The 11505-nt window shown below is 48.1% G+C and overlaps 1 protein-coding gene across 1 annotated transcript in view; it reads right to left on the bottom strand.

Moving 5' to 3' along the window:
* Positions 1-6290: 6290 nt before the first annotated feature.
* Positions 6291-11505, bottom strand: part of RECK (reversion inducing cysteine rich protein with kazal motifs) — a 71776-nt gene continuing 66561 nt past the window's right edge. The window contains exons 18-21 of the mRNA XM_065878761.1: positions 10366-10576; positions 9115-9188; positions 7895-8050; positions 6291-7064 (exon numbers count right to left, since the gene is read on the bottom strand). Of these exons, the coding sequence (XP_065734833.1) occupies positions 6843-7064; positions 7895-8050; positions 9115-9188; positions 10366-10576 (663 nt within the window). The 3' untranslated portion in view covers positions 6291-6842. The remainder of the gene's footprint in view (positions 7065-7894; positions 8051-9114; positions 9189-10365; positions 10577-11505) is intronic.

The raw sequence follows: 11505 nt of genomic DNA, 5'->3' as shown, positions 1-11505 counted from the left end.
GGCTGACCTGTATAGTTGCAGCAGGCCCCCTTGTCCTCTGGCTTCTGACAGGGTTCAGCAACAGGGGGAGACCTGAGGGTGGGGCAGGACGCCCGCTCCATGCAGCACTCCCCCTGGGCTCTGGTAACAATCTCACTGATTTGGGCTAAGGGGTGCTAACAGCCCCATGTTATAGCTCATGCCCTGTACTCTTCCTGTGGTTTCTTACATCCTGCTCACACCTTTGTAAATAGTCCCTTTATTAAGCCTTCCTCAAATTATCCTGATTTGGGTGGGCCACCTGTTTTCCTGCTGGGTCTTGATCAATATAAATGCCTCCATGACTCCTTAGTAAAACTGCGGCTCACATCTCCAGCAGAGGTCAGAGGGAGATTGTCCAGGGAAACAGTGAGGCAGGCTTCAGGCATAGGACAGCTGATGACCCGGCGAGGTTCTGGCCGAGATGCAGCTTCCACCTGCGAACCATTAGGCAGGGAAGTGCCAACCAGCAGGCAACGTCCCAGATGTGAAACCATGGTCCCGGGGTAACCACCTGTGCTACCACGCACACAGAGGAAGGACCCTGCCCCAACTAGGTACAGAGACAGCTCTAGAAGGATTCTGCGCTCATTTGTAGAGGCAGGGGAAGGATGTAGAGGCATCCTTGAGGAATGCACTCAAGGAAGGTGCATTGAGGGTGACTTTTTCCTTTGTTTATATTTCCAGGTATTTGGGAGAACGCACACAGGTTACTTCTTACATTAAGAAAACAACAGAATTTCATTTAGGAAAAATGAAAGAGTGGATGGAGCTGGGGGCAGGGGTGTTAACACGCTTTCCCATGTGAAGGCTTCCTGCCTTACCCTTACCCCCACCAGCCTAACTTCCTGAGAACCTAACCAGACCTTAGACTCAGCACGTGCCCTCTCTGTACCGTTTTCTGTCACAGAAAGGGCAGGAGAGCTGTGTCTGTTACGTTTATGATCCCTGTTGCTCCTTGGACCTGTCAGACCCCACTCAGGTGCCTGCCTTTTCAGCCTGACCTGATGCTGAACCTAGTTCACTCGGGCCACTCCTGGTGTCCACCTTCGCGGAGCTCTCCTGTGTGGCTGGTTCCATCCCTGAGAAGCACAAATCCTGCCCGGCTGCCTTGTGCCGGGGAAAGCCCAGAGCTGGCCTCAGGCTTGGCTCTGCCCTGACTCGCAGTGTGACCCTGGGCTAGTATTGCTTTCTGGGCCTACTGCCCTCTGCGTACAAAATGGATGTCTGCTCCCCAGCTCCAAGACTGCTGGACAGGGGAAAGGAATTTCCTTAGGAATGATCCCTCAGCATTCCCTTTCCCTCGCCTGGCAAAGCTCACATGCAGCTGGGAGGGAGGGCGACAGGAGCAGGACCTCTGGTCCCTTTGAGAAATACAGTTCCCTCTGTGGGAATGTGTGGGTTCGACTCCCATCAGCCAGGGCTAGAGCAAAACCATTCAATCAAATGAAGGAAAATAAAATGTCTTCTATGGATTTTGTGTCAAGACTATCAGCGTTGTTGGCGGGTTTAACTTTCTTCCCAAGGTGGAGCTGAAACAGACCCAGGCTGAACCCTGAGGGAGGGTACCAGGCCGAGGGGAAGCCTGGCACCCAGCCAGGCTCAGTTAATGTTTCCTCCGTAGAGTCCAGGATGTTCACAGGACAGAGGGGAAGGGAGCACAGCCCCATAACAAGATCAGTGGGTGATCTTGAAGGTCTCTCTGGACACTGAAGTTGGATGGCCACGGTCCTACGTACACCAGAGCTATCCAGTCAGCCAGTATAGCTGGGAAGGCAAGGCCAGAGGCTTTGGGTGCCATTCTGGTCTGGCATTCAAGGCTGCACACATGACCTGCCTTATACCTCCCCTCACCACCCCTCCCCAAGTTGTCAGCTCCACTGTGCTACCACTGGGACGGACCCAGACTCTCCTGCTTCTGTATCTTTGCTTAAACCGTACCTTCTACTTAGAATGCCTCACCTCAAAGCAATCTGGCAGAGCACCCCTATTTCCACCAGGCCCAGCTCAAATCAAGCGCCTTGGGAAGCCTTCTGTCTGCTCCTTATTAGATTCTCTCTCCCTCTCCTCACACTTCCCGTGACACATTGTACAGTTAGGTTACCTATTCCTGTCTTGTACAGGCAAACCATAGCTGAGGGCAAGACCACCGAGCTCTTGGTTGACAAGTTTTCTTACTAGAAACTAATGTCCCACAGTTTGTACTGAAGTCATCCTAACGTCTGTGACTGACGCCACTAGTGACACCATGATAAGCTCACTGACGCACTGAGAAGTAAGCCTTGCCTCTGTTGGATGCAAAAAGACCATCCCTGCCACGCCCCTACTCTAAGCAAGCATCTAGGCCAGAGGAGGTGGAAGAGGCCTTCACATTGGATATGGGATTGAAGATTTAAGATAACCAGGACAGAGGCCTGAGAAATGAAGTGAGGCTGTTTAAGTAACTGGAGGAAACCACTAAAGTTATGAAATCAGCCAGCCGTTCTTATGGGGTTCCACTACCTAGTTAGACACAGGGGTCCACCTAGAACAGCCGGGGGCAATTACTGGAAAAACAAAACTTTTCATATTTATACTCTAACAAGTTGAGACTGTAGAAAACTGGCTTTATCTTAAGGCGAATGCTGTTGGCGGCCTTGACCATCTTACTCTTGTCCTCCTGCAGCTCGACTTGGTTGGGGCAGCAGTGTGCGCAGCCCCTGACTAGCCAGCTACGGCTATCCTGCTCCTCTTGGCCAACTGACTTGGGTTGGGAATATTACCTGATCCTGAAGGAAATACAAGGGACAACTGTTGAGGGATTTCTGAGAGATGTTTTTTCTTACTCATAAGAGGCGCTGGCAGGAAAAGAAGGCACCACGACTCTCATCCCCTTTTTTCCTCGCTCAGAACGCTGTGCTTGAAGCTCGGCTTGGAGCGGAGACAACCACCAGGAGACCATGACGGAGCCCTCAAATGACGATTTGGTGGCATGAATGACATGCATTTGCCGTCCCTGGTTTACAGAAAAATGACTTAGGAGAGACAAACAGTTTAGTGTCATCCAGTGACAATCAAGTCTTAAGCCCGGGTCCCATGTCCTGCAGCCCTTGGGAAGCTCCCTGATAGAGCTTGCTCTGGAGCGAGGCATCCAGGAGGCAAGCAGAATCTTCCCCAAGTTGGCTTGCTTCTTTTTTGCACTGATTTAAAATTTCTGCACTCATCACTCTCTCCTTTTTGTTGGCACTTTTGCTCTGTGGATAACAATTACTTAATTATCAATCACTTTGGATAATTCCCTTTTTCAATAGGTCAGTCTCACAGGGACCCTGTTGGTTGTTCCTGGGCTCTGGTGGCTGACAGTTTGACAGCTCCAGGTGTGCGCCCGGCCTGAGGGCGAGGCATAGCTGTGTGCTCCCAGGTTGAATTGGTTTGGGGGCTAACGGCCTGTGAGAGATGCACACACCCCAGAGGACACATCTAGCAGAAGGTTTCTTCTAGGAACTGAGCTGTTTCCTGTGAGAAATCCATTCCATCTGGTTTAGGTGGGGCTGAAGCTCTCCTGATTTTCCTTCTCTGCCACAGAGGTGGGCATGTGACCCAGGCCAGGCCTATGACTCTCCTAGGGTCCATTCCTGTCCAATTACTTCCTGTAGGCTGGATAGGGGGCCATCTCATCTGTTTCCTAGAGACTTGGCCTCATCACCCATGGCCATAGGAGCCTCTGAATCTTTCTCTGGAGTCCCCTTTTCATGCAGTTACCTCACCTGCTAAACTGTCCCCATCCTGCAGAACCGTTTTCTCCTGGACTTCCAGGCCCCCACCCCGCTACTAAGCCCTGGCAGAATTACAGGGGCACATGGGCCTCATTTCTCTCTCTCCCACAGCCCCTCTGACTCCCACAGGGTCTCTGCTAGCCTGCCTGACACACTTGGGCAGAGCCAACCAGCAGGGGCTCTGTCCTGCTTCAAGGCCAGGAAGCCACTGACACCCTGTCCATGAGGCAGCCTGGCTGTGATCACCACAGCCACTGGCCAGTGAGGAGCACCATCTCCTGAATTGACCAGCACTGGGCTTGTTTGGTCAGTGACTATCTATCGTCAGAGTTCTCATAATTGTGTGATTGTGTCCTCAGGGCAGGACCAACCTTTAGATCTTTTCCTCCCTTGATATTCCCTCTCCCCCAAACCCAAGCACCTCTCTCATTCTACTGCTTTTTTTCTTGTTGTTGCGGTACGCGGGCCTCTCACTGTTGTGGCCTCTCCCGTTGCGGAGCACAGGCTCCGGACGCCCAGGCTCAGAGGCCATGGCTCACGGGCCCAGCCGCTCCGTGGCATGTGGGATCTTCCCGGACCGGGGCACGAACCCGTGTCCCCTGCACTGGCAGGCGGACTCTCAACCACTGCGCCACCAGGGAAGCCCCTCTAATGCTTTTATAATAAGAAATTTAGTCAGTCCCGGCTATTGTCCTCTCCTGATGAGAAAGGGCCTCTGCAGTATACTGTATCATTGTTCAAAATACTCATGGTCCCGCCCCCAGCTCCTTCCCTACTGCCTCCTGCCAACACACACACACACACACACACACACACACACACACACACACACCAGAAGACGATAAATCCCTACCTTTTGAACTCGGGAGTGACTTGCTTGGGCTGGTAAGACATAGGCAGAAACGACAGTGTCACTTCTGAGCAGAGACCTAAGGGCCAGTTGTGGTTTTCTTCGTCTCCTTCTCGTCTTTGTGAGGATACTGGGTGGGTCCAGAAGCGAAGACAGTATAGAGAAGAAGCGCAACTGACCCACAGCAGACATGTGATGGGAGCAAGATGGAGGTTTGGGGCTTTAGCCTCTGCTGACTGACAGAACCTTTCAGGCCTGCTGACCAGTTCCCTTTTTCCCAGGACATATCCTGGGGCTGGAATATTGGGTCGAGGCAGTGGGGAGTAGAACTCCCTAGTCTGTTCCTGGTCTTGGAGGGCCTGAAGCTCTCTCTGTCCTGAAGACCTAAAGCTGGGGTCTTTGTACTTGACTTTCTGCCACAGCCTGGCCTCTGGTCATGCCTGGGTCTGCTCTGACCAGCTCTGTTCCATCTGCTCCACTTTCCCAGGTTTGGAGTAATAACACTCCCATAACTTCTTATTCCAAAGCAAAGGACATAGCTTGCCCAAGAGTGATCAGTGGTTTCATTTAAAATGTGCACATTGCTTGGAAATACACATAATCATATAAAATTATTTTATTAAAATAGAAAAGCTTTCCAGTATATTGCATTGAAGACATTTATATAGAAAAAGCAATTGCAACAAACATGCTACATCGCCACTGAGAAATTTTGAAAGCTTTAAGTGCCCACTTTTTTTCTTTTCTTTTTTTTTTTTGCGGTACGCGGGCCTCTCACTGTTGTGGCCTCTCCCGTTGCGGAGCACAGGCTCCGGACGCCCAGGCTCAGAGGCCATGGCTCACGGGCCCAGCCGCTCCGCGGCATGTGGGATCTTCCCGGACCGGGGCACAAACCCGTGTCCCCTGCGTCGGCAGGCGGACTCTCAACCACTGCGCCACCAGGGAAGCCCTAAGTGCCCACTTTTAAACAACATTTTGGTATAATATGCATATCCCTATATTTTTCAGAAGGTACATATAACACTGAAAAAACACTTCATGTAAAATCTAAGCTTAGGTGCATATAAACAAGAAGTATTACACTGAATAGCTTATTTCAAACTGTGAAACACATTCAAAGTATTCAATTTCTTAGACAACATGCAAACATTTTCAAACTTAGATTGACACTTTTAAATATATAAACCACAATTCTTTATAATTCTATATCAAAAAAGAAAGTCAAACAGAACACTTATCTACACTGTGCATATCACAAAAAGCAAATGTGTCTTCATGAACGGAAAGTACTGGGTTAACACACATGATTGTCATTTTACAAATATGGCTATTCACCTTCATAATAAAATAGAAAAATCATGTATTATTTACACGAACTACTAATTATTTCACTTTTTGGCAATTACATAAGTAGCAGCAATTGGTTTAAAGGTCGATCTTTAAAAACTCTAAATTTAACTTGGATGATACCAAAGAATATACATCTGGTTAATATAAAAATGCATAATACAAGTCGCTTTGATGGGATATAACTTCTCCCTTTCACAAAAGTCACAGACACACATTAGGAACCACTGAGACTGTCACTTACAATATATTATATGAGTGCCATTTACTTAGCTTGCTTTTGCTTACCACATTAAATGGATTCCTGAATTAGATTTCTGTAAATTAAATTTGCCTGATGATTTATATGATAATTCCAAAGATGCCTTATCTTTATTTCATACTCTAATAGCAGTGGCTCTTTGCTCTGACCCCTCACTTCTAGACAGAGTAGGGAATATCTGTAAACAAACACACACTCTAGGGGCACTTTAATACTAAAAAGAACTTGGAAATGAAGTTTTTGTGATACGAAGCCCACAGTAAAGTGAGTTATATTTCTACAATGTGATCATCTCACTTACCAATGATATAGAATTTGTTTTAGAGTGGGGGACCCATCTAATGAGCAAAATGTAAAATGTAAGGCAGTGATCTGCCAGAAGGAGACATCCTCTTTTCATTAGTATTTGGAAGAACGTATTGTAACATTTGTAGAAACAAAACAAAACCCTTACTAACACTGATGATTATAAATACTGTGTGGTGCATAGAGGTTAGAGGTGACAAGTGCTTTGACTTGGCCACTATTCAACTATAAACCAGCAGTCCTGTACGTCTTTTCCAAAGTAGAAAGATTAGATCGAGGAATATTTTGCACTTTTCATGGGCAGTCAATTGTGTGTCCAGACCCTGTGCAAGGCGAGACCCAGGATGAGGAGGAAGAGGTGGGAGTGGCAGGGAGGCTGGGCCCTGGCAGCGGCAGAAAGCACACTGCTGGAGACCTGCACCTGAGAAATGATGAGGGCGGACAGAGGGACGTGGGCCGCCAGAGTAGGGCTGTCGGAGTTGATAAGGGATTCGATCTTCTCTGCTTCCTTATTGCAAGCCTCAATCTGGGAGAGGATAATCAGATTCTTTTAATATAAAATCACAGAATCCATGAAAAGGTCAAGTCAGACAAATTCCACAAATATCCTAACACCAGGAATACGCTTTCTCTTTGTCCTTCTTTTCTTAGCCAAAGTAACATTTTAATAGTCTCAATTTATTACACAAAAAATAACTGCATCAATGGAAATCAAATGAAAAAAGCCATGACCCACACTGCCACTGCCCTTTCTTTTCCCACAATCCTGTTCACCCCTTCTCCATGCTTAGAAGTTATCTTTTCAAGCTTAAACATAGTCACAGGGAGTGGCCTTTCAATGCCCACCGACATATCAGGAGGAAAGCAATTAGACTTAATGAGCTTCCTAACTGTGGCAGTTTATAAACAGCTGTATTCACCCCCTTCACTGGAGCCCTCACTATGCTGACACTGAAACTTGGGCCTCCTGAGTGAAGTTCACCTCTAGATTGTGAGCTGGCCCATAAGACCAGCGCTGGTGGGCTCCTCCTCCCCAGTGGGGGCACAGCCCTCGGGAGACAGGAGTCGGTTCTGGCTTTGTTACTGCGTGACCTGTGTCAGTCCCTGCCTTCCCTGGGCCTCAGCCGCCTCCTCGTCTGGATGATGAGCAGATGCCTTCCATCTCTGCAGCTCTGAGTCACAGCATCTCAACCTCTGCCCTCTCCCACTCCTTTGCGTTCTGTTGGCCACTGCTAACCTAGTGCAGCTCCGCCCCTCAGAGACTGCCATGCTTTCCTTCCTCCTGCTCTCACCCCCTCCCAAGTCCTCCAAACTTGAAAGTAACAGGATGCTTGCACAACATGTGCTGAACCCCACCTGCAAAGCTTTTGGATAATGATCCACAGGAATGATCAGGATCACAATTTCTGATTCGATGCTGAAGTATCCAAATACGTCACACTGTGGGACAGACACATGCATGCGGATCTTCTGAAGTATTTCCAGAACGGTTATTGGCTTTTTGTTTGCCACCTAGAGAGAGAAAAAAATTCATTACCTGAAAAAAAGAAGAATTCCTTATTACTGCCTAAGCTGCCTTGCCACCTTGCCTAAGCCACAGAGGCTCTTTTAACCGAGGAACCCCTAAGTGCGGGGCCCCAACAGGGCCTTGCTGGCTGAATTCTAAAATATCCACAGAGCCCATTCCAACGGGTTTGTTTTTTCTTTTTTCTGACTGCTGAGTTTTCTGGCTGAGATAAACACTCTCACGAGGAGCACTTTTTTTTTTTTTTTTTTGCGGTACGCGGGCCTCTCACTGCTGTGGCCTCTCCCACTGCGGCGCACAGGCTCCAGACGCACAGGCTCAGCGGCCATGGCTCACGGGCCCAGCTGCTCCGCAGCATGTGGGATCTTCCCGGACCTGGGCACGAACCCGTGTCCCCTGCATCGGCAGGCGGACTCTCAACCACTGTGCCACCAGGGAAGCCCCAGGAGCACTTTTTTAAGGGACAGTTCTGAGTTGGATGCCACAGGAAAATAATTAAAGCCTTCCTGTAAAAATACAGGTGTTTTCATAGAAATGGACATAATTTTCTAGGTAGTGGCAGGTGTTGGCTGCTACATTTCTAGAGATGAGTCTCTAAAACAGCAAGCAGAAAAAGTGATGATACAGCAAAGGGAAAGAGGCAAAACCATCAGAGGAATGTGGCCGGTTCTGGACATAGCCCCCGGCGGCATGGGGACCATGTGAGGGATGGCAACCTTGAGACCATCTGGGCATGACCAGTCCCTGGCTGCCTCGTCTGCCTCCACTATGCCGGCAGGGGACCTTTTCTGAGAAAGGCCCGGGCTGATGGATTGCAGAGCAAGGTCACCACACAGCCAGGCTGTAGAGGGCAGGAGCACAGGACGGAGCCAGACACCTCGAGTTCAAACCCCAGTTCTCCTGGTTGTGAGCTGCTATACGGCCTTGGGCAAGTTGCTCCTGGGCAAATTAGTTTCTTTATCTATAAATGACGTGACTCATTCTGTCTGCACGACTACTGACAGCTTTATGGATAAGGTTTCAACCGTACATGGCACATAAAGCAACCTACCTTAGCGATAGTATCCAGTTTTTCTTTGTCAAATAAAACTCTTAACATCCCAGCACATAACGGGCAACAAGCACCTGTATAACAGAAACCATTTTATGTGTGTTCAGAATTAGAAACAAAGAGAATTCATAATAGTTGGTGAAATGACCAGCCCTTCATTTTGTGCTGGGAAAGTCACAGCAGTCCTTCCTGATGACTGCACTTTTAGATATGTTCCCTGACCAACCTGGAGTCTTATACTCTATACATTTACCGAAATCCTTCCTCCACCCCTGCTTTCCTCCTGTGCTACTTCTCAGGTGGGGCAGCTGTGGTTTAATACAGCACAGGGAGAGCTGGCCTTTCAAGACAGGCAGGGCCTACACCCTGCCCTGCTCAGAACTCACTGCGTGATCCCGGGCAAGTGTTTCCTGTCTGCGAAACACAGGAGCAAGTGTTTCAGGGATTCCATGAGTGTTTAATTCAAATTTAATTTTAAAAATTATTTTAAACTGTTAGACCATAATAAAATGTCAAATCGTGGTCTCCAGGAGGAAAGAGGCTTTGTTCTGCTCACTGCTGTGTCCCCAGTGCCTAGAATGTGTTTAGGACATAGTGGAAGCTCAAGAAACATTTGCCGAGTTCATGGACAGAGGAGTGAACTTGTTAGACTCCAGGTTAATCTGTTCTGTGCAGACTTGGGATAAAGTCTCTTCTGACACCTCTGTTTAACCGAAGAGTAAGAGACTGTAAGGTAAGCTGATTGAAAACTGTCACCGCTTATAATAGCCTGTACGAAACAAGGCTTTCTTGATTATATGCAACCAAAACAATTAAATTAGATGCTAAGGCCAATCTAAGACAACAACCATCTTCTGTTTTTCTCAATTTCAAATGTTTGTGTTCATCAAAACTACTTCAATTATTCATTCATTAGTAACCAATTCCTTATTCATTAACTTTATAATATGCAAACACTATGCATTTGAACTAATAACCATAATTCTAGCAATTAAATATTGCTGTTTATCTATTGGTGTTTAAGGCAGGATTGAAAAAAGTTTTCCACATTGTTTTAAAATCGCCAGACCAGACGATGTCTAAGGCAGACCCACAGCTTTTTAAGGTTGGCCCAGCATCAGCTGGAGTCAAGACTTTCTGAAAAGTTTAAACACACTAGTCATCTCTCTTCTCAGTGACTCACTCTCTGGAGACAGATACGCAAATCCTCCCAATTCCACCCCTGCCCCACCCCAAATACTGCCAGCCTACCGGGTGGGATGATGGGTTTGCATTCGGTCGCTGAGAGCGAAGGACACTTCACAGCAGCACACTCAGTGACAGAACTGTGCTCAGAGAGGACCCCAACGGCCTGGCAGGGCCCATAGTAATCGACCGCCACCCGGTCCGAGTAGGCAGCACACACGCTACTGTAGGTCTCCCCGTTGTGCCCGCAAATGGGCTCTGGGGCTCTGCAGAAGGGCTGAGGGCAAGAAAGCACAGTTAGCCTGTAAACCTCTGTGGTGCACTTTTCCTAACCAAGAGTGCAGAGTAGGTCTCCTTATTTTCAGGAAGGAAGAAAGACAGTATAAATTCTTGGACCCTCTGAAGTAAGCTCCTGAGGTTGCTAAACATGGGGTGGGGCTGGGGGCAATAGGGCTGTCCCAAGATGAATTGAAGAGATTACTTTTCTCAGCCTCTCTGGGACTTGGGTACTCATTCTCTGTGAACTGATACGAGATAAAAATCCTCCCTCCCTCCAGACTTCCGTTATTCCAGAAGAACCTGTTAGAAGAAAACAAGTCCAATCTTCATGCAAATTCAGAGGCCTTATCATTTCACGCTGGGTATGGGATAAGGAGAAGCAAGAGTGGAGAGATCAGGAGAGCAGACAGACTGGCTCCATGAGGTAGGTTAGGAACATGCAAGCGAAAACTTGAAGCCAGGAACAGGGAACAACAGGAAGAGAAGACTGGGAATTCAGAGTAAAGGTATCAGTGCACTTGGAACATGATATCTGAGGGGAAACAAGCCCGGGGGATGACCTGAAGGGATTTTCTGACAATGAAGACCAGGAAATGAGCAGCCAGCATGTCCGGTGTCAGCCAGCTGTGGGCAGGGGGTGCTGGCCCAAGGCTGGGCTTCCCCCAGGCAGAGGGCCCAGCCCATAGATCAGTGGTACTGTGGGAGGCCTCAGTGGGGTTGTCCTTGGGGTTATTTTTAACATGAATACAGATTTCACGACCCTCAAAGACTGAAAGATAAACTGATGTAAGACAACATTAAGTTTCAGAGAAATTTTCAGTCACTTTTCATACCTCAGGTGGGACTTCAGTGGGAAGAGTGGGGAAAGAGCTCTTTTCTTCGTTGTTTTACCTCGCATCCTTCCTGGGCTGTTTTCTAATGAGGGCC

This window comes from Phocoena phocoena, chromosome 6 (assembly GCF_963924675.1).
Source record: "Phocoena phocoena chromosome 6, mPhoPho1.1, whole genome shotgun sequence".
NCBI lineage: Eukaryota > Metazoa > Chordata > Mammalia > Artiodactyla > Phocoenidae > Phocoena > Phocoena phocoena.
Note: the sequence above shows the minus strand (reverse complement) of the source record. Positions and strands in the feature narration are given on the sequence as shown.